At 40.1% G+C, this 23,938-nt stretch overlaps 1 protein-coding gene across 6 annotated transcripts in view; it reads left to right on the plus strand.

Annotated features, from left to right (window-relative positions):
• PRKCQ (protein kinase C theta) overlaps positions 1 to 23,938 on the plus strand; it is a 167,473-nt gene that overhangs the window by 60,973 nt on the left and 82,562 nt on the right. The window contains exons 2-6 of one of the 6 annotated variants that reach the window (XM_071210076.1): positions 1,254 to 1,371; positions 1,888 to 2,024; positions 11,720 to 11,846; positions 15,461 to 15,660; positions 18,579 to 18,639. In XM_071210076.1, coding sequence (XP_071066177.1) covers positions 11,729 to 11,846; positions 15,461 to 15,660; positions 18,579 to 18,639 — 379 coding nt within the window. In that variant the 5' untranslated portion in view covers positions 1,254 to 1,371; positions 1,888 to 2,024; positions 11,720 to 11,728. Of the gene's footprint in view, positions 1 to 1,253; positions 1,432 to 1,887; positions 2,025 to 11,457; positions 11,547 to 11,719; positions 11,847 to 15,460; positions 15,661 to 18,578; positions 18,640 to 23,938 lie in introns of those variants that run through there. The other 5 variants (XM_004480070.3, XM_058282440.2, XM_058282438.2 and 2 more) reach the window with 5 other exon arrangements.

Consider the following 23,938-nt stretch of genomic DNA (forward strand, 5'->3'; position numbering starts at 1 on the left):
TGTTTTAGCCACCTGAAACAGGAAGCTTTGCCATAGAGCTGTCTGTAGCGTCTCAAGGTACACCTAGAAATCAGGTTTCCCCTAAGACTTACAGTGCTCTTGATGGCACAGAGGACCACGTTGTGTGGGAAGGCACCAGACATCTATAACTCCAAGTCAAAAGTGATTTAGAAGAGGGGAGCAGACTTGGCCCAATGGATAGAACGTCCATCTACCACATGGGAGGTTCACGGTTGAAACCCCGGGCCTCCTTGATTCATGCGGAGCTGGCCCATTCAGTGCTGATGTGCGCAATGAGTGCCCTGCCATGCAGGGCTGTCCCCCGCATAGGGGAGCCCCACGCACAAGGAGTGTGCCCCGTAAGGAGAGCCGCCCAGCATGAAAGAAAGGGCAGCCGCCCAGGAATGGCGCCGCCCACACACGGAGAGCTGATACAGCAAGATGATGCAACAAAAAGAAACACAGATTCTGGGTGCTGCTTATAACGATAGAAGCGGTCACAGAAGAACACACAGCGAATGGACACAGAGAGCAGACAACTGGGAGGGGAAGGGGGGAGAAATAAATAAAACATTTTTTAAAAAGTGATTTAGAAGAGTTAGAACTCTGAATGTGAAGAAAATGTTTTTAAAAAAGCTTTGCCAGACAAGTCTACTATATTTTTAATATGCAAATGTTTTAAAATATGTATAAAATATTCATAAAACAATGATAATAAAAATCTATGGCTAAATAAGTCTAAAATAATTTTCAGTAAGCATAAAAAATGCTAAGTGTTGGGAAAGCATGGGGTTACAGTTTAAGTGATGGTATTTTATTTCCTTTGTACTTACAATATTAGTGATACTAAAATAATTCATCTGTATCTATATATATTAATGATGTACCTTACAGTCAGTGGAGACTTAGTTTAGATAAACGATTGCAAAAAAGTGAGTGGGGGGGCAGATGTAGCTCAGTGGTTGAGCACCAGCTTCCCGTGTATAAGGTCCTGTGTTCAATCCCATATACCTCCTGGAAAAAAAAGTGAGCAAGGTGAGTCAAAAATATTTATAAATTCTATGCAATATGTGTTATAACATATAGCACAGAATTTTCTCATACCTTATCTCATGCAATCCTCAAAAATAATACCTGCAGGTAGACATGTCACAGATGGGTAGACTTGGGATCAATGGCCTTGACTGTGTGCCCCTACTACTAAAAAGCCGATTTGTGGGTAAAGAATTCACAAGGATTCTACCTCTCTGCAGCTGCCTGGGGAAGAGATGAAGAGAAAGTGAGGAGTTTGATCAAGTCAGCCTGCCAACCTCTTGACTTGTAAAGTCTTGGGAGCAGAGTTTGTCCAGACTGACGCTTCATGACCTTCAGGTAACACTTCCTCAAGGACACCAAACTGAGAACTGATCTTCTCAGATGGGGAGAAAAAAAGTTAGTGAGTCTTTTTCCTTTTTGTGTATCTTTTTTTATTTTTTATTTTTTACCACGCAAGGACTTAAAGCAAGAGTGTCTGGGGCATCTCAGTTGTACTTTTTCCATTTATCTTTTAACACCTTAATCAAATGATCCTTCAGGTACCTACTGAGGAATTTGCTTAGAAACCAAAATTAATTGTAACATAGTCCACTTGACCACTAAAAGTATAGTTACCTCACACCCTGCAGAGAGTGCTAAGGCAGTAGAAAATATACATGGGAGGGAAGTGGGTGTAGCTCAGTGGTTTGTGCATCTTCCCATGTATGATCCTCAGTACCTCCAAAAAACAAAAAGTTGTACATGGGAGAGTGGTTAGATTTGATTAGAATCTTTAATGAGTTTTAATAGGATAATGATTGTTGTTGCCTTTTTTTTTTACTACAATTGGCCATCTCCTACTCTCTCCTTCAGGAAAATGCAAAGCCATCTCAAGAGTTACTTACAGGGTCGTTTTTAAGCCGATAGTTGGGGGCTCTGAAGAATACAGAAATAATGTTTTAAAGGATAGATTTCCATGGCCATCTCGCAGCTGTAATGTGGATTAAAGGGTAAGGGAAAGCCAGACCCCTTTTAGAAACGGCATATGTGAATGCTTGAACTCTGCAGTACACCGCACGGCAGTGTCACCATGCAGTGAGTGCCTGATGCCACCCGCTGAGGCTAGGGGGCACCGAGCAGGCACTGGAAGCACAGGGAGAAAAGGGGCAGGTGGGCACAGGAGCTGGAAGAGCATGGAGAGGCTGGCTGCTCACTGATGCTCACATAAAGCCATCTGGCTCCCCGAGAGCCTCAGGCCCCACCTCTGGGACACCCACAACCCTCCCATCCTCTAGCCCCCTAAATTGCACGTAATTGGCCAGGCTGGATGTTAAAAAATCAAATATCCAGCTCTCCTCTCCCCTATCCTCTTCCTTCTCTCCTTCTTCCTTCTTCTTCATAGCAATAGCAATCGCAGCTTGCTGCACTGAAGACAAAAGGACCAATATGCATGCTCAGGGGACATCTGATTCCTAAATGGCTCTGGTGAGAGCCTGTCCTGTGCAAGGTAACCCTTCACATATGGAGGGCTACCCATAATTGCCCCTGTCTGAGCTTGACAACGCTATCAATTTTAGGAGACAGGTAGAAGTGAAAAGTAGGTAAGAGCAAAGCATGGAAGACCTACACTTAGTACCCTGCTGGCCCTAATTCGAACAACAGGCACCTGGGTGCAACGGAAAGGGATTTGGGATCTGAAGGCCTGTGACCAAATTCTGGCACCCCGGCAATGCTTTGTGCCTGTGGGCCAGTTATTTAACCTCGCTAAGCTTCATCTACAAAATGATAAAATGATCAAAGTCGTCATAATTATTGTCCTATCTACATCCTAGTCATTGGGAGAATCTTAAAGAGATAATGTCTGTGAAAGTATCTGCAAGTGGTGATTGCAACTATTAATGTTATGATTGTTTTTAATATTATCAGGCAAGTGTCTAGTAATGCCTTCTCTGCCTTATAGAATTTTTAAGGATCTCATGAGATAGGTACAGTGAAATTCTTTGTAGCAGTCAATGTTGCTATAATTGTGTCAGTTTTGGTTATTGCTACAGGATATGTCTAGACCAGAGTTTCACAAAACGTGTCCAAGGACCCATCTGCCACAGACTCACCTGGGTGGCTCTTTTAATGCAGATTCCTGGTCCTTACCTTCAGACCTACACATCAGACTCTCAGGAAGAGGAGCACTAAACTTTGCATTTTAGTTTGCTCCTTCAATGAGTTTCATGCACACTGAAGTTTGAGAACCACCAGTTTAGAGGTATCACTCTTGGATCTAAAACTAAAATCTGATTTTCCTTTAAAAAGTGTGCCATTGACTCATTTAAGTTCAATATGTATTTGACTGTCTACTATATCCAGTTCTCAGTACTCAATCTGAGTGACCACAAATTATTTTTTATATTTCCTAATCAATCCGAAGACTTTCTTTCCATGGCTTGAATGCAGGATGGCCTTGAAGTCTGCTTTGAGGGAAGTGGACTTGGCCCAATGGAGAGGGTGTCCGCCTACCACATGGGAGGTCTGTGGTTCAAACCTCCTTGACCCATGTGGAGCTGGCCCATGTGCAGTGCTGATGCGTGCAAGGAGTAAGGAGAGCCACCAGCCTGAAAGAAAGTGCAGCCTGCCCAGGAATGGTGCCACACACACGGAGAGCTGACACAACAAGATGATGCAGCAAAAAGAAACACAGATTCCCGGTGCCCCTGATAAGGATTGAAGCGGTCACAGAAGAACACACAGCGAATGGACACAGAGAGCACACAACTCGGGGGGTGGGGAAGGAGAGAGAAATAAATTAAAAAAAAAAAAGAAATCTGCTTTGACCAATAGAAGGTGGCAGAAGTGCCTCATGTGCATTCCATGCCTAGCCCTTAAAAGGACTTACAGTTTCCTCTCTCACCCCTTGAAATGATGCTGCCATGTAAACAGGCCCAGGATAGGTCCCCAGAGAGTGAGAGACACTGTGGAAAGAGAAGCTTAGCTGTCCCAGCCAGCCCAGCCAGCCCAGCTTAGGTCCCAGACCTGAAAGAGCCCTCGGACACCACATGGAGCAGAGAAGAGCCATCCGAGCTGAGCACGACTGGAATGGTCAACAAGGAACTGTGGGCAAATAAGTGACCGGTGTTTTTTTTGTTTGTTTGTTTTTATTTTTATTTTTTAATTTCTTTTATTATGGAAAGAGCAAGGAGAATGCTTAGATCCAGGTTGGGAACAGGTAAGGATTTCTGAATGTGACAGAACATGCGTGAGGTCCTTGAAGGATGAGAAAGATTTTGAAAGATGGCGGTTGTGTATGGGTGGAAATGGCTACCGCCTTCCAGACAGAAGGACTGGCATAAACAGGGCCATGAAGATGGATAGTCAGGATGTATTTGACAAACAAAGGCAAGTCCACATTGGCTGGGACTTCTGCTAAGATGTGTACATAAGATGTAGTGTGGTGAGGGCAAGTTGAAGCTAAACATGGAGCCATTTAAATACCATGTTAAGAAGTTATGACTTGGGAAGTGGCTGTGGCTCAATCAATTGGGCGCCCGTCTACCATATTGGAGGCCCTGGGTTCGTGTCCCAGGGCCTCCTTGTGAAGGCAAAGCTGGCCCATGCCCATGGAGAGCTGATGGCCCATGCGCTGCCGAGAGCTGGTGCAGCAAAATGATGCAGCAAAAGGGAGACAAGCAGATACAGAAAAAACGTTCAGCGAATGGACACAGAGAAGAGACAGCAAAAGAAAAGGAACAAGCCACAGGGGCAGGAAATAAATAAATAAATCTTAAAAAAAAAATCATGACTTAATCCAACAAGGGCTAGAACACATTCTTGAGTATTTGTGTAGTTAGATTAAAGCTATGTGTTAGTGGGACTATATTTTCATGTCATGCATTAAGATTATTGTCAGAATGTTTATAGTGCTATTCCAGGTGCTTTATTTTCTCTATTTCAATATTTGTTTAATTTCTACACTATTGTTTATTTTTGGGTCTTGTTAATATTTGCAGGTAGGAAAGAAGTACTTGTTCTGCCAAAAAATTAGTATTACTAGTTCTAACAGATGGTCTGTTTGCTTTGTGTTTCTTTTCTCATTGCAGCACGTATTTTAGGGGTTATGTTAAAACATTACCTTCAGTTTCTATTTATTGTTTCAATTCACTTTTGAGACCATATTTGTGGCTGGGAGGCTAATATTTAACCAGATTCTTTTTTAATATATTACTTTCTTGAAGTCTTAACCACAGGGTAATACATTCTCTGATTATGTGATCTTTAGTGACCATCTTTCTTCTGTACACGTCATGAGTCAAGTTAATTTTTATTATATATGATTTTCTACAGCAGTAGATTATTTCACACAGCAGTCATTTTTACCTAAGAAGCTTTGCTCATAAAGAAATATAAAAGCCGTAAGTGTAGCCTAATTTGCCAAAATTTTCCTGAACCAATATTTAATTTATCAAATTTTGGCCAGATGGATGCATTTGGAAACAATTAAAAGCTTTTTTTTTCCATTCTCAGCTTTGCTGTTGGTATATTTGTGTTCTCTCCTTTACACGTTCAAGGTTTTAATGATAAAGTGATGGATATTATTATTTTATTTCCATCATATTCTCTCTCTATCACTGAGCCTTCAACTGCATCATACCAAGACAAATGCTGTCCATTTTTAAAAAGATGCTAATTTTCATTTCATCTGCTGCGCAGGATGAGAACTCTTGATATTTTTCAGCTGACATGAGTCTAGAGCACTTCTGCTGCTTTCTATTTGTATAGAATTGGTCCCCATCAGTTTTGTTATGCTGTGGCGACCCTTCACACCACTCAGAGTGTTTGGCAGGTCTGAGCTGCAGCAGACACAGCAGCTTGGGGAAGTGGCTGAGTCAGTGCCCAATACTTCAGGAGACCAGAGTTCTCCATGCAGCCCCTCGTAGCATTTGTGTGACCCTGAGCTTGTGGCCGAGCAATTGCACTTGATCACCTACCTGCATCCCAGCCATGTGCTAAAGGCAAATGAGATCATCCTTAAACATTGAGTCCATCAAAGTCAAGATTCTTCACAAATTTGAAGGACATATTATGATGGTATTTTGCAGAGGGGATAGCAAAAGCATGGGAGACTGGGTGGATGTAACGGATAGTCCATTGTGATAAGTGCCAGAATCAAGATGACTATATTAGAAGGCAATAGTGCTATCAGAAGAAAGATGTAGGGTTTCAGTTTCACGGGAGCTCAGTAGCACAGCACAAAGGAAGGTCACATAATTCAGCCTGAATATGCTCCGAAAGAGGCTATTTCAACTCTCTTGCCCTTTTAGGAACAAACCAATAAAGTCAAGAAGGCTCATTAGAAAATGTACCAGAGTAATAATAGTTATAATAACTAACATTTATCAATAGTTTACCCTGAGCCAGCCCTCTTCATTTAATCTTCAGAGCCCTTTGTGACAGGAAACGTGATCACCATTTTCCAAATGAGAAAACAAGACTTAGCAGTTGAGCTCCTGATGACATTGGGTTGGGACATTTCCTTGGCTATTGACTTTCTCTATAACTGTCAAGCACTTGGCCCAGAGTGTATCCGTGATAGTGAAAGAAATGTATGAACATGAAGAGATTATGTAAAAGGTTGCGTTTGAAAGGTAATTCCTTTAACAAAAATGCATTGAGCAGCTATTGTGCATGAACGGAACAATCAGCCCTTGGAGCTACAAAGATCATTAGGACCCGTATCCCTGATCTCAGCCTCTGTGGTCTTGTTAGGGAAGATACACACGAACCCATACATCCAGTGAAGGACTCAAGGGAAATCGGGAAAAATAACAATAATAATAAAAGTAAAGGGAAATCGTAGTATGAGCACAGGCACTGAGACGCCTCCTCAATCCCAAGGCTACTAAAATGACACAAGGAATGTGATAACAGAAAGAAATCCTTTACCACAGCTGAAGACTGGGAAAGTAAGCCACTCACCCACACTGACCCTGAGGGCTTCTACTAGATATATCGCCCTTGAGACCAGAGGGACCCTCTACAGGTTGAGTCACAACCCCTCTTCTGAGTACGTTGTGGTATCTCAGGGATTAAGTAGGAGAAATCCTGGTGGGAGCCTATGGAGTGACCTGAATTTGAGGACTGAGAGCTGAAGAGAAAGACAAAGATTCACTCCACTCAAACGTCAGGAAGGGCAGGGGCACCACAGGGACTCTCTTCCTGAGGGAAGGCTGACTAAACCCCACCTAGACTGCTTGGGGGAAGGTGCGAGAAAAGCAGGAACTTGAGAGACAAGGTAGCAGGGGGTGGGGGAGCGGACGGGGCATGGAGTGAGGTAGGAAGGCACTGCTGGGAGAGGGGGGAGGCATGAAACAGCAGGACAGACGGAGAAGCTGCAGCAGTTCTGCGTGGTCCTGAGAAAGAACATTGGGACTGCGGTGGCAGGAATGAGAAGACACCAAGACTGGAGACAGAAGATCAGGGTAAGCTGTTGTGATGGGTCCAGCCGGGCGCTGCAGAACTGAAAGAAGGTGATCGTGAGGGAGGGAGGGCAGGTGCAGAAGGAGATGGGGCTGGTCCAAGAGCACGCAGCCCAGAGTCTTGGAACCAGTCACCAAGCTGGAGAAACGAGAGGGAGGCTTTCGAAAGGGAAGTTGGGGGCTGGCGAGTCGAGGGCACTTGGAGATGCCCAAGAGGGAGCTGAATGTGAGTTTAGAGCCCCTGCCCTGGGGGAGCACCCTAGTCAGTTGTGGTCTTAGCCAGGTAGTATTCTTTGTAACGTGTGGGGCTGCCATGACCAGAAGATAAAGAGGAGACCATAGGAAATGTACAGCCCAAGGGAGACTGGCAGGAGGGATTCACAAGCTCGGTCCTGCTACAGGGATTCCAGCACATGTATTTTTGTACACAAGGAATTCTCCTTTCTATTTTAACACCCAGGGAAATCCCTCTTCTCCCTTACCATTAATACTGAGTACAAAAAATCTTCTATGTTAATTTTGTCATCCTCGGCAAAAAAGCATTTACTAAACATCTTTCGGGTCTTGTATCTTCAAAAGGATTGTGAAATTTACACACCCAGTGGCACTAAGTGCCTGATTCCTGTTATCCTTGCCAGCATTAGATACGAGTGTTTCAAAAATATTTGCTGATTTCATGGGTAAAAAAATTATTATTGTGCTTCATTTTATATATTTTCACTCTTTATCCACGTAGTTTAACATTTGAATATTGATCCTCAAAGGAAATGCGTTATCAACTTATATGTCAATTATTTTATTTATTTATGAAATACTTTTCCTCAGCTCTTCTCACCCAGGTGCAAAAATTTCAGAAGAGTTTAAATTCCACAGAGTAAAAGCTCTTTTTCTCGAGGCTCTATTTCTCTTTCATAATTTGAGACTATTCTGGATTTCTTTAAGATTTTTAATTTATCTTTTATGTGAATTCCCAGTTTTCTAATGTATATTATTTGTGTTTTATCTACATAACCTCTGGAATTATAATACATCCTTCAAAATGTCAATAGCATATATCTATATATATGTCTATGTTTATGTGTGTTTATGTAGATAGATATTTGGTTTTTAAATCACCATACAGTAAAATAATTTTTGTCTTTGTTGTACAAGTCTGTAAAGATTATAACCATCACCATGATCAGGCTTTAGAATAAATCCATCTCCCTAAAAAATGTGCTCATGCTTTCCCTTTATAGTCTTACCCTACCCCAACCCCTGGTAACCACTGATTTATTCTCCATCACTATAGCTTTGTCTTTTTAAGATTATCTTATAAATGGAATTACATAGTATCTTGTTTTATTTTGCATTTCTTGGATTGCTCACAAGGTTGAAGGTTTTCCTGCGTAACACATTGTAGCTAAGCTTTCATATTTTGACGAGTTGGTGTCATTGCCAGTTACTTACTTATGTCATTGATGGTGTTTTTCTTACAAATTTGTATGAGCATATTATGTAATAATGATTTTACCTCATCGACTGCATTTGCCTCAGCTCTTTCCCCCATTGTGTCCTTGTCCTTAAACCTTGGTGCCATTTTTATTTGTTTTTGGTTTTTTTTACATGTAAAAGACCTTACAGATAGTAGTATCATCTGATCCAACAATATTGTAATACTTCTAGTAATCTAGTCTGGTGCAATATTCCTAAATATAAAAATTTTGTAAAAGGATGTTCATCATATCATTTCTAGTATGGAACAGTTAGGAAACAGTCTAAATGTGTAATGATAAGAGTTTAGTAAAGCAGATCATGGAACTGACCCTCAACAGAACATTATGCAAGACTTAAAAGGAGGCTTACCAAGATGACATAATAGCTCAGAAAATATTTATGATAAAATATTAAGTTAGAAAGCTAGATAATCCCATGTACACCATATTGATCACAGTGTGTAAAACAAAAATAGCACAAAACCGAAAGCTTGCCCTTCAAAAGAGTAGAGAAAATACATCAAAATGGTAGCAGTGATTTTTTTTCCATTGGTAGAACTATGGAGATTTTTTTCACTAATTTTGTATATTCATTTTTCATAATGATCACCTATTGCAATTACAGGAGGGAAAAGGATTTTGAGTAGTTCAGGAGAAAAAAATGCTACCTTCTGCTTTAAAAATGCACCCCAGAGTTTGAGGCCTTATTGAACCACGTGTGACCTTAACCACCAAATGCCCACTCTGTCTTCTAGGATGTCAAAATGTGTGGCAGGTCCTTTCACTGTGACTAGACCTTTAGAAGGAGAAGCAATGGCTTGGCTATCAGACAGATAAATTATCAAGATGCTATGTGTGCCGTGATAGTGCAAGTGAATCTGGAGAAACGGCAAGTGAGCATCATCTGTGTTGCTTGTTACACAGCAAACCTGTTGGTGTCCAAGCCAAGACCCGGAGGAGGGAGAGTTTCATTGCAACGCTCTCTTGCATACTTAATAGCAACCTGGCAGCCCTAGAGATTTCAGTCTGTTCCGTGGACAGCGTTTCCCAGGTCCATGCTCAACTGTAGATGCATGATCAGAAACCCAGTCTGCGCTAGCAGAACGATGTGTCACTGAAGGTTAGAGGAGATGTGACTCAGGCTTTATGAGTCCATCAGCCCTCCAGCACTTAAATCGGATTTGAAGACTTACCTTTACATGTATTAAAGAAATTTTCAAAAACTCCACATAGGATAAATACTTCCACAAATGAGGGCAATGCTTGGTTATTTTTTCCTTGTTAGTTGAGGAATATAGACTTGTCTGGGAAACCTGGGTGACCCAGGACAGAGGGGCTTTCAATGAATTTTTCTAGAAGAACTTTCAGCTATTAACCTGGTTCATGCCCAAGAATCCTAAGCCCAGAAGGGGAAAGGGGCCCCCGAAGACAAATCTGGAAGTCATCTTGCTGCTCGTTCAACAGTGTGACATTTACCGAACGTGTTTCAGAGACTCAGAACACCCAACAAATCTTGAGGTTTACATAACCATCTCCTTTAGCTAAACCTTCCAAACTGTGCGGGAAACCAGGTCTTTCTGTCAATACCCGTGAAAGTAACAGTACATGTTAAAAGCCCCGAATTTCTCTCTGTAGGTTCAAAAACTACCCAAAGAGCCCCAGAATTCCAGAGAACTGGACATCCCTTATGGCTCTGCCAGATTAAGTATTCCAGAGGTTAATGATTCCCACTTTTGGATCTCTATAATTCTGAATGATTTTCTTCATTTATAACAAGTATAGAAATGACAGTAAATGCTTTGTTCTTATTTACTTTGGTTTACATAAGAAAATTTGGGCAAACTCAAGAGGAGGAAGTAGTTCAAGAAGGGAGAGGAAGCAAGGAAATAACCTTTTCACCCAATACCAGATGATACTTTCAAATTAATGGGGTCTCGTGGAAAAGGAGGTTAAAAAACAATAGGAAAAAGGTGTTTAGTAAGGTAAGTGGACAGAGCAAGCAAAAATAAGGACAGGCAAATGCAGAATCAGACAATATTCCCAGGTTTGTAGTCAACACTATGATAATTCTCACCTAAATCTCTAGGAAAACATAATCATTAGTTAATTGACGTTTATAAAGTACTTCATTTATCCTTGGAGGATAAGCACTATTTTACTGTGGTCATTGATTTGGGGTTTTTTAAGTAACTCATAATACTCAAAGACTTGTGTTTAATAATATACAAATGACCATGAAGAAAGCAGGCCTTTTTGAAAACATCTAAAGAAAATAAGGATCAGCTGCTAAATGCCTAGAGCCAATTTCATTACACACATAAATAGACCATGGAAGAATTTTGCGGTGTCATATTTAACTGGTGTGACTGAAATAGACTCACTCTTTCTAAGCTCCTTTTCTTATTACTGTGTGTTGTTTCCTGAGCACCTACTGGAATAATGGAAGGAATAATAATATATGTTGGAGAAACTATTAAAATATAACTCCAATAGAATAAGAGTGGAATTAACTCTTTAGTTAGTCCTAAGGAACGAGGTGGAAAACAGACTTCCAGAAAGGCTCCTTCCTCCGCAAGTCAGGCTGTGGTTTTGGGTGAGTCCGGCAGTGTATGCTGCAGAAGGGGAAGTGAAGCATTTGTTCAGATGGATAATTGAACCATTTGAGGCTCTGGCTGTGGCTGATAAACACTGGTTAAGTGGGGATGGGACAGCAAAAATAACATATCTTAGGGCTCCCAAACAGTGTTTGTCTTCTTTCGTTTCCAGGGAACAGCCATGTCTCCCTTTCTTCGCATTGGCTTGTCCAACTTTGACTGTGGGTCCTGCCAGCCGTGTCAAGGAGAGGCTGTTAACCCTTACTGTGCTGTGCTTGTCAAAGAATTTGTTGAATCAGGTAAGCTTGAGTCGGTCTTCCAGGTGGGGGAGGAGGAGGAAGATCCCCTGATAAACTAGGAACCAAAGGCAGCAGTGAACTTCCAGGACCGTCAAGGTTATCTGGTACAACCTAATTTTACAGTTCCAGAAACTGATGCCCAGAGAAGCCGAGTACTTCCTCCAGGGCACATTGGTTTAGTGATGACTCTGAATCTGAACCAGCTTTCCTGCCTCACATTCCACCCTTCTATTCCACTGTTACAAATTTTCCCCACCTAAGCAAAGAAAAGGAGAAAGGTGGGTTGAGAAAGTTATGTGAGTCATTAAGGGGGAAAAAATCTGCTAATGAGCTAAAGAAGAACATGGGACCTCTTCATGAAGTGTGGTTATTCTAAATGATTATTGGTAGATAAAGTCTGCAGAAACCAAGAATCAACTCTAAAGACTGATGGCTGTTTCTTGGGCTAAGCTTAGATGAATGTTATAAAGAATTTCAGAAAACATAGTTTTGCATTCGTTAAGACTGAATGAATGAGAGGGTAGTCCTGTGGCGTCAAGTTTAAATACTTACAGGCAATTCGTGGTGGGAGGGAAAAGCGTGACAGCCATCTAAGATCCCCTTGTGGATTTAAAATAAACTAAAATAATCCTGTTGTGTTGGGAGGCATTCCATGGTCACTTTTGCTTCCATTTTCTTTGATCCCTCCCCCTGGATTTTAAGATTTTTATGGACTTTCCAAAGGAAAGGTGGGAGAAAGCTTACATCCTAAGACTTCCTCTGCCTCTCCATACATTTCTTATTTTAGCAGATTCTTTGGAAACAACTGTGATTACCGCTGATGCAGGTTTGCAGTAAAGATAGGAGACAACATGGGTTCATTTGCACAAAAAGAATTTATGGAGTGCCTATTATGAGGATGCTGGGGCTAGAGAAGAGGGAAAAACAAACAAACAACAAAGCAAAACAAAAACAGAAAAAAGTCCCTTCAGCTTTAGACTTCTGTTCTAACATCTGACTCTAGGAAGAAAGGCAATAAACAAAAATCAAGGTGAGAAGGGATTTTAGTGAATCCTAACACCAGGGAAGCCCTAAAAAGTCCTATAAGGAGGTGACATTTGCAAATCCAAGGGAGACCTGACTCAGCATTGCAGAGCCTCGAGCTAAATCTTCTCAGGTCAGAATTTCTGGGCTTCAAAATCCTGTTTTCCTTCTCACCCATGCCCCCTCCAAACTAAAAGGCTTCTTGCCTCATGGATGACTTCCATCTTTCCAGCTACTCTCAGAGCTTCAAAGCTAAGGAGACCGAAATATCCTGATTTCTCTTCAGTGCAGATTTCTCTCCCGTTTAGTTAGAAGTGAGAATGCCACTTGCTCCCAGTCTAAGACCTTTCAAATGTCACAGGGATCTTTGAAGTGTAAAATGTCGAGGTTTTCAAAGCTGCTCTGACTTAATGGGCCTCCTGGTTCCAGTTCTTTTTACAACCACTGGTCTGACTGACATTTGCCTCCTAAGAGCATGTTTGTTTGGGTTGGATTCCACCCCCACCCCCATCTCCCTTTTGTCTTTGCCTTTGCCTTTGAACTTGGTCTACTCAGTCATGTGGATCAGGAGATCTTGTCAAAAACACTATTTTGTTCATCCAAAAGCTTTGCTTGTGAGCCTGGGAGAGGTTTGGAAATTGGAGTTTTGATTTTGTTCTGAAAAGAAGTCATCCAGAATATTAAAGTTCAAGTAAGACTTTGACCAGAATCTAAACCCATTTTAATCCTGGGGTGTGAAACCACATTTTCCCTGGGTTGATAGAAAGGGGGAACACAGAACAAGTGTTATTGAAATCTCTATGTAGGTTCTAGTCCTCCTTTTTACATAATTATAAACCTAAAGAATAAAAGGATAAGAAAAATGCCTTGCTGTGGGAATTTCTGTCCTTGGCTAGGGTGTGGTGGTTATGGGTGAAAGAAGTTGTGACAAGGGGAGGCTGCGGGGCTGTGGAAGTAAAATTCATGATGCTTGTTAGTATTGCCATTGGGCTTTTGTTTGTTTGGGCTTGTTTTTTTGCCATTGTTTTTTTTTTTTTAAAAAAAACCCAACCTCCTATCAAGTTTTACTAACCAAGCCCTAAAAATCTATCTCTTCCTATTCCACTTTCAATAATATCATAGTTTATACCCCTAGTAGCCATGTTTACCTGAATTTGAAGTTTCAACCTATTCAACTCCTGTTATACATCCTCCGCCCCAAGTAACTATTAACAAATGTTCCATGCCTGTTCTGTCTCAGCTTCGTGCAAGGGAGGCACAGAGCAAGTGATTCCGTCCCATTCGGACTTAGAACAGCCTTGTTTCCCTGCTTTAAGTGGGTTTTTTCCCTTTGCTTTACCAACATCTCTGAATGGTCAAATCTGCCACTTCGTGCTTACCATCACCCACTCTCCAACAAGCTGGGATTTTCTAGATCCTAAAATGATTAAAGAACAACTACCAGAGAAAATCCAATATGGATGAGAGCTTTAACACAGGACTTGGTCTCGCCAGTCAACTCTTATCAAGTCACCTGGCCTTATCAAGTCGCCTGGCAGTCTCCGGGGAGGTTTCCCTTAAACCCATGATCCCGTCTGAGGTTCTCTCGCCTAGCCATTCCCACACCCTCGCCTGCCATCCTTTCTGGACTTGCAGGTCTCTGGCCCTCTATTCCTCAACCGCCAATTAACTCCACCACCCTCTGAGTTCCTTGTCAGTTCAGGTAAGGGTGCCGCGTATGTGTGGACATGTCCTCTCATTCAAAAAAGAGAAGGAATAATGACTCGGGTTTTTTCTGGTTGTTTTTCTGTTTATTTTTCTTTTTTTCTTTTTGTTTTTTTAATTTTCTTTTGATTTGTAGTTTTGTTTTGTTTTTGACTCGTTATGTTTCAAAGGCTATTGCTTCTTGTGTTTTTAAGTCAAATGGGAAAAAAAAAGTTTAAATATCTTTTTAAAGGATCTTTCGTTATAAGCCTCAAATTATGACACTGTGCACACACAGTAGTTTTGTTACTGACCATTCCTTATGAGAGGCCATGAAATTGTTCAGTGGTATGATTGACCCACTGTAGATTAACAAAGAAGGATTTCAAAAGGCAGGAAAGTTTAAAAAATGTTAAGACTGGGATCTCTCGTACCCTACCCTAACCAAATACACCAGGCTTGGGCCCCTGAGTTCTTTTCATTTGCTCAAATGTTCACACCCAAAGCAAAACAACTAACTGTTGAATAGGAACAGAACACTGTCAGTAGAAGACAGAGGTCAAGGTTGGCGGTAGAAACCGATGTGGCTCAGTGATCGAGCACCAGCTTCCCACACTCGAGGTTCCAGGTTCAATGCCCGGCCCTAAAAAAGAAAAAAGATTGGTGGTGCCTGAAATTATCCAGAGTAACTGTTAAGGCTCACTGCATAATTCTTTACATCTAGATCTTAAAACTGTCTCATTCTGTCCTGAATTGCCTCTAATTGTTATGTGTGTTATTTTGTCTTCCCAACAGAAATACTTATCCTGGAGAACAGAGCTATGGGTGCTATCATTGGGTTCAATTTAATTATTTCCCAGAGCTGACTAAAGAAGTAATAAGAAACAAACTGTCTTTTCTGTTTGTAGAGAATGGGCAAATGTATATCCAGAAAAAGCCAACCATGTACCCTCCTTGGGACAGCACTTTTGATGCCCATATCAACAAAGGGAGAGTGATGCAAATCATTGTGAAGGGCAAAAATGTGGACCTGATATCTGAAACTACCATCGAGCTCTACTCCCTGGCTGAGAGGTGCAGGAAAAACAATGGGAGGACAGAAATTTGGGTAAATATCAGAGCCGTGAGCTTTATTTAAAATACTTATGCTATTAAATAATGAGCACCATGTTTGCTTAAGATTAGCTCTAAAGTTGTCAGTGTCATCTAAAGGAAATTACACTGGTCTTGGGTAAACGGATTCCCTACTACCTACTCACTGGAGGTTTGATAATGACTATTGACCATGAACTGTATTTGCATATGGCACAGTCACTTGAGCTGTGAAAACCTGTCATTTTTAAGATATGGCTGGAAATTATTGTACATTCTGCCTTACTTGGGAACTTAGCAGTTATCTGTTTATCAAGGGATCAGAATGTGAGAGAATAGAGCAAAAACCTATTTAATTTGTTGGTTTTCCTTTTCCATATTTTGTCAATTCCTATGGCCTTTTGGCCATAATGTGTTCATATAGCTTACCTTGTATTAAGAAAAGTACCTCATACACAATCTATGTGAACTTAGATTTTAACACTGTTTTGGTAGTGAATATTGAGAAATGGTAAAGGGAAGAATAAAATCTGAAAACATCAAAAATTCTAATGAAAATTTATGGGGCACAAAATGAAAGAGAATATGCTTATAAAAAAAAACATTTTCAGAGGTTTATATTAGTTCTGCAGAGAGCATCTTATGTTTCAGCATCTTTAGAGATAATCCATTCAGCTTTGTACTTTCTATAGTTCAGATTCTTAAGAAATCCACCCAAAGATTTTCAAATCAGGTTTCAAAATAGGCATAACATAAGCCTAAAAATTAGAATTTTGTGTCAGTTCTGTGGTTTTGACTTAAAAAAAAAAAACGCAAAAATCAGTTTTTAGGGCAGTATTTAAACCTTTGCTTGTGTTACTAAAGTAATATTTAAAGATAAATATGTACCTAGATGACAAAGGTTCCCATGCTTTGATACACTAATTTCAGCAATTTAGTTTAGCAGTATCTATTGAGCACTCTGAGCTCAACTTGGGAAAGGATCATGGAAACAAAACGCTTGGCTGGCTTCTTGGGCAAGTAGGAAAAGGTTAAGTGATTGGATAAAGTCACTGAGTTCACTCAGACCATGTAAGTGGGAGGGGCAGAGCCTGGCTAGGATAGGAAGCTTTGAAAGAAGAGATTAACTAGAGAAGGTCTTCCCCAGCCTGGCCTCACCCTACCCCAGCTCTCATTTATTTTCTTTCTGCCTAATTTCTAAATAAGAGACACAAAATCCCTAAGTTTTAAATAGCGTCTATCTCAATTAATGATAATTGAGATAATTTCTATCTCTTAAAGTTGCATTTGATTTCTTACCTAGGCTTTTGCTGATTTTACTTTTATACTTGCTTTCTTTGGTTTTTATTTCTTTGGTTCTTTCTAAGGTTATTTAGGCATGAGCACTTGATAGCGTTTAGATCCTCATTTACCCAATGATCATCGTTTTTACATTTTTCAACTTTGGTTTTTATTTTCCACAGTTATTTCTTAGTTTAATTTTATTTTATAGTGTTTAAGGGCCAACAGTTTGTTTTTGACTTATATTTTCAATTGATTCTTTTGAAATCTTCCTCAAAATTAATTTTTCCATTTTAGCACATATTTTCTCAAATTTGCCTTTCACCCCCATAGACAGCATTCTATTTCCAAATACCATATTGACATTTTCCTCATGCTTTGCCAATGTTTTAACTGTTTACATGGTTCTGTTTACATTCATTCTCTAAAATGTGATGGAATGACTTTCTACCCTGTATTGTCTTTCCAGTAGATGTTAATTTCCTCCATGATCACTAATTCCTAAAAAGTGATAGCTGTGTGGTCACCTGTTATCAATTGTCCCCTCTTCATTTGGGAATGAATCCCTTTCTCTTCTAGCTCCACTTTTGCCTCCTGCTTTTCTACTCACCCCAGGAACCAGAGAACAGTGATGGGTATACTTGATGTCAAAAGCACTTCTCTTTTCATTGACCGGTTAAGCTTGTATGAGAATTTATAGTTGATCTGACCAAGCACTAGAAGCTTGTCACTAAATTCTAGCAGTAGTGATGCTTTGGCAGAGATATTGCTATCACGCCAGTTTTTCAGAGAGTATAACAGAGTGACTTGCATGAGGGTGTGCAGTCAGTAAATCATATAGCCATAACTTGAATTAAACCCTGTAGTCAACAAGAAACTTCCGATTATTTCTCAGTTATTCTAATTGACCCATGGATATGATTATCAATCATGACCTCCTTTCTTATGCTTTTTACTATACTTGTAATATAGTTTTGGTCTTAGATTTGCCCTTTTTTTCTAACTTCACATAGCGTGATATCCTACATTGTCCCTGAAAATGTCCCTTCATTCAGTCCCCTCTACATAATCCTAGTTAAATATGTTTTTGATCCCTTCGCAGGCCCTTCTATATAAAATTTCCCATAATAGATAATCCAGCACTTTCCCTAGGAGTCTTTCCTCATAAAAGAAAAAGTCACTCCTACACCACACCTTGATTGGCGTAGATATACTTCCCACCTGGAAGGAGGAAGCTTACCTGGAAGGACTCAAACTCTTCCCTCCCAAAACCCTTCCTTTCCACAAGTGAGGGCCTTCCTGATTCTTCTGTCATGATTAAGATCTGGATCTGTCCTCTTACAACTCTTCAAATAAGTAGCAAACGGAGCAAGGAAAACAAATAGAATCGGTTTTCGGATGCTTCTTTCCATCTGTAAGTTTTGCTCTCCAAGTAAAATGAATGACTTGATGAGGTGCTGCAAATAAAACAAGGGCTGTGTCCAAGAATGCTACACTATGTTCTTGACTATGAGTATGAGTTAAGAGAAGGCAAACAATGATTGGATTCTCTACTGGAAGTCTGCCAATCACTGAACTAGCCAGTTATTATGTCATTATACTCAGTGTGTTTTTCACACTCTGACTGGATATTTCTTTCCTTCTCTCAATCAGCTAGAACTGAAACCTCAAGGCCGAATGCTAATGAATGCGAGATACTTTCTGGAAATGAGTGGCAAGTGACATTTCTTCTTGTTTGGGGTTGAGGAGGGCATGTCTCTTCTTCTCATGTGTAACTTATTTGGCTTTTGCAACATGAAAGAAGAGCATTAGGGGAAAATGGAAGCACAAGGATTTTTTTCTGAAAATTCCCAGTGATGTACTAGGTATGAATTGGAAATACACTATCTGGATTGATAAATAAGAAATATAAAACGTTCATTGCATTATTTTTTAAATTGTGTGACTCCATATGGCCAGTGATTTTTTTCTAGACTGTCTTTATTATAGTTTGGGAATTTAATGTAAACACAGAGGTTCCTGTTTATGTGTAGCTCTGTGTGTATACATTGTATGCATACAAATGCTATGGTGTAACAAGCTATCCCACTAACAGTAGATGACAAAATGAACAAGAAACAGATAAATATTTCCCATAAAACTCATGGCAAAATGCTTATGCTCAGTCCCCTCAAATCCTTTTAGAAACAAGGAAGGTTATGTAAAAATGCATCGCTAAAGAGTTTCAGTTCCATGTCACAGACAGGCTGATGTCACCAAAGTTATATTTACAACCACAGACTGTTTGGAACCCATGACAGCCTGTCAGCTCCCTGTGTGCATTTATATTCTGAATGTTAAAGTGCTGCTTAATGAAACAAATGGTACTACTCGTAAAACTCTACCCACAGAATGGGTGTGTGAACTTGCTAATGAGAAACTGATTTCATTCTTTCCTGAATTAGTTTTACTACAAAGAAGAAGCAAGTTTCAGTTTACAGATTTATTATGTTTTCAGGATTTTTCTTAAAAACATGGAATTCCTTTGAGTCCTGATTCAAACAGACGCATTGACTATATATTTATAGTGAAATAATCAAGGAAATTTACCAAATATTTGATACTGAGGAATTGCTAATTTTTTGGGTGTGATGTGATCATGGTGAAGTTTTTTGTTTGTTTGTTTGTTTGTTTTGGGTTTCATATGTACTTTACTTTTTTTTCCCAAGTCTTTTTATTTGTCTTTATTTTTTTAATGTTACATTAAAAATTTATGAGGTCCCCATATACCCCCCACCCCCCATGGTGAAGTTTTTTAAAAAGGAGTCTTTCTCTTAAAGATATATACTGAACTATTACAGTAAAATAATATTATATCAGAGATTTACTACAAAATAATTCATTTAAGGAGGCAGGGTTAGGGGATGGGGGAGTATTGGAATAGAGCACCTATAAAATAAGTGTTGAATTTGGATAATTGGAACCTGGAGATTGAGTACAGTATATTCTCCACTTTAGTATGTATTTGAAATTTTTCATAAGAAAGGTTTTTTGAGAGAAAGAATAAATCTTGAGGTGAAAGAAACACCAGTCTGAACTGTTTTCTTCTTTTTTCTTCTTGGAGGCTCTAGATATATATTATAGTACATGTAATTGGAGAATTTTTGAATTGGCAAAATGAGAGAGTAATTTTAGGGCATCTGAATAACTGGGTTTACATAAAAAGTGAAAATTCTAGCCTAAATGACAATATCAATAATGTTTCATTCCTGGAATAAGAGAAAGAATATTCTTCCCATTTATTCAAAAAATGGCCCAATGTGGGTTGAAATATTCTTCCATCAAAATAAAGTTTTTTGGGGGAAACGGACTTGGCGCAGTGGTTGGGGCGTCCGTCTACCACATGGGAGGTCCGCGGTTCAAACCCCGGGCCTCCTTGACCTGTGTGGAGCTGGCCCTTGCGCAGTGCTGATGCACGCAAGGAGTGCCCTGCCACACAGGGGTGTCCCTGTGTAGGGGAGCCCCACACACAAGGAGTGCACCCCGTAAGGAGAGCCACCCAGCGCAAAAGAAAATGCAGCCTGCCTAAGGGTGGCACCACCCACACAAAGAGCTGACACAACAAGATGATGCAACAAAAAGACAGATTTCTGTGCCGCTGACAAAAACAGAAGCAAACAAAGAAACAAGATGCAGCAAATAGACACAGAGAACAGACAACCAGGGTGGAGGGGAAAGGGTAGAGAAATAAATAAATAAATAAATCTTTAAAAAAATTTAAAAAAAATAAAGTTTTTAGGTAAAAAAGGATCCCTGCTTTGAAAATCAATTCCATAGATATTGATATTATGGATTTTAAATTTTCTATTAGAATGAGAGCGCAAATTCAGATGGAGCAAAAACAATGAAATTTCACAATGATTACACAAACCCAGACATTTTTTAAAGAATTTTTGTGGTATATAAACCCAGATTGATACTCTATTTTCAAACATTTATATATCCAAAAAAATCCTACATTTTAACAACCAGTATTGTGAATAACCTAACTCAAATTTCCTTATTCATGACAAGAAGAAAGTTACAAGATGTTATTCAGTTTTAAAAATATTATTATTATTATTATTATTTTGTTTTTATTGTATAGGAATAGTTTTCTGAAGGATTCAGAAAAGCCAAATGTGAATTCATACAGTCAAAGAAATTAATGCAAGATTGGGAGGGGTGGTTGACCTTAAATGATTAGGGAAGAATTAAATCATAAACCATGTAAACACTGACTAACCGAGCTATCACTAAGGGGTTGCTTTCATTCCAGAAAATTCCATACTGTGGGCATTGAAAGATAGGCAGACTTGAGATTTGCCAAGAGGTAGAGGGAGCACCTTCTAGAATGAAAAATGTAGGCTTGAGAAAACATATGACATGGGCAGAGGACTGTAAGGAGACCAGTCATGGTAGATCAGTAGATCCTGCTAATATCAGGATAAAGAATCAGAGACAGATCTTGGGAGCTAGGAAAATGGGGGGGGGGGGGGGGGGTTGTAGACTTGGGAAAGTCACCAACAAGGAGTCATTGTTGTGTTGCTGAGCAAGACACAGCATGATGAAAGCAGTATTTTAGGGAAATTGCTTATAGGGGAATGTAAAATATATTTGAGGAAGGAGGTTGACTGGAGGTAGAGAGATCCTATAAAATGTCCATTATGCAGTGGGAGGTTAGGAGAATATGGGCTTGGGGTGTATCAATACAATGAAATAAAAAGAACCGTCTAAAAAAAGTCATCAAAATTTCGTGGCAGTGTGGATGAAAGGGTATACCTACTATAAGTACATAGTGGAGGTGCTTTATAAGTCTTTAAAAATGAATATTGAATGAAGGGGGAAATGTTGACATTGAGTCTTAGAGTAGACTGGGAAATGATGATAGGAGTGCTAGAAATGGGAACGATGGGAAGAGAAGACAAATTGGGTAGAAGGTTTAAGGAATTCAGTCTTAGATAACATTTAAGATAGTACCATAACTCCTCCATCCTTCTTTAATGGATCTTGAACAACTTCTCTACCCAGTAGGGAAGTGAGTGGTTCATTACTCTCTGCACTCAAATCATTCCTACCTTTTTTTAAAATCCCCATACCTTGATTTCTGTGCTGGAATTACCTTTTCTTCTTTTCCTCTTCTCCTGCCACCACTCTTGGTAGCCTCACATTTCACAGTGACCATCAGACACCAAAACTTCATATTTTCCTACCTTCCTGCACTTCATCTTTTTCCACTAAGTAGCGTACAGATACCGACAGGTCGTCACTTGGAATTCTCCATCATCACTTGGAATTCTCTATTTCCAAAGTCTCAGAGTCAAGTATTGCTTGCTCAGAGCTCATTCTCCTCCACTATCAATTCTTCCCTCCCTCTCATACAATAAGTACTAGATTTTGTTCTTATCTAATTTCTCACGTACCCCATTTATTAGCCTACTTTTGTACTAACTCCATAACTAACCTGGATCCCAGGATAAGTTCCTTTACTTTCTCTAAGGCATTGCTAGAAAAAGTCATCTTGCCAAATGCATTACAAACTATTGTACCAAATATTGTCCCTATGTTTCACACTCATATATTTGACCTTCTAGTGGACATTTCCAAGCAGATTTCAATGTGTTCAAAATAGCACCAGTAACCTATTCCTTTTGTACTTACTAGCCTAGTTAATTATACCTCTGTCTACCTGGAAACCTGAAAAGTAATCTTTCTGGCCTCCTTTTCCTTTACCTTCCACATTAATCAATCAACAGGTTTAGCCCAAATATTCACTTGATATTTTTCGGTGTTATCCTCTGCCTACATCATTATGACCTCTTGCAGTGTTCTAATCATTCCTTCATGCTGCTTCCAGAATGAATGAACTCTGCAAAGCGCCAACCTGACACGCCACACCTCCGCTCCTCCCAGTGCCCTGTCCCTGCCTGTAGCCTTTAGGCTTGCAAACTGTCTATGGGAAAATATTCAAACTGGCTGATATCTACCCTCCTTCTGGCATCACCTTCTGCACTCACCTTTCATACTTCATACTCCATATTCTGGCAATACCTGTTTCAGGATCTCCACATAACCTGAAGTACCTTACCTGTTTACTCCTGCTAACTCCCTTCCATCTAGGGAGAACACCTTTTGCTTTTCCCACCACACCTTCTTTCAGGCACTAGTAGGAATTATTCATCCTTCAGAACTCAGCTCAGAAATACTTCTACCAGTAACTTTCTTGTCCACCTTTCCTCTCTTCCCCACCTCCGCCTACCTATACCTGTGTTAGCTGGTGTAGTTTCCTCCTTTCTGTTGTCCCATCTCATCCTGTGAATACTTCTCTCCTGATGTTGACCGCACTGATGGTCCTCCCCTGTGGTCCCAGAGCTCCTTGCAGGAAAGCCATAGTTGAACCACATCTTAACGATCTCTTTAATTCCAGCACTAGGCTATGTGCTAGGCACGTAGGAGGTATTTAATGACTGATGTTGAACTCTTCACTTCGACAAACGCTGGCATTTAAAAATCCCTTTAATTTCCACACAATGGCCATTCCATACATTCCGTTCACCTCCGTTTCCAAGGATGTCTTACTCCTCTCCGTTCTTGGAGGAGTCCCTTCCCCCCAGTAAACTTAGAAGAGACTTTATCTTCTGGTTGTCTCTGTACTTCCCAATGTGGCTGCTTCTCCTTGCATACTCTTCCTCTTCTTCAGCCTCAGAGGAAGTCCCTCCCTTTCTTAGTCTCAGCCCTCTCATCTACCAGCATTCCTTCTCCATCAACCTTGCTTCCTCTTCAACTTTTCCATCTCTCTTTTGTTTCCAAGACATACATTAGCTATCTTCTCTAGTCTTGAAAAAGATCTTTTTTTTTTTTTGTCTTTTTTCCCTCCATGAGTTTTCCTTCCCTTTCTTTCCCTGTCTTGTTCTTGAAAAAGCAGTTTAAACTGATTAGTCCCTGATTCTTCACTATTCCCTCATTTCTTAAACCCCAAGAGTCTGGCTTATATT

Source organism: Dasypus novemcinctus, chromosome 20 (assembly GCF_030445035.2).
Source record: "Dasypus novemcinctus isolate mDasNov1 chromosome 20, mDasNov1.1.hap2, whole genome shotgun sequence".
Lineage (NCBI taxonomy): Eukaryota > Metazoa > Chordata > Mammalia > Cingulata > Dasypodidae > Dasypus > Dasypus novemcinctus.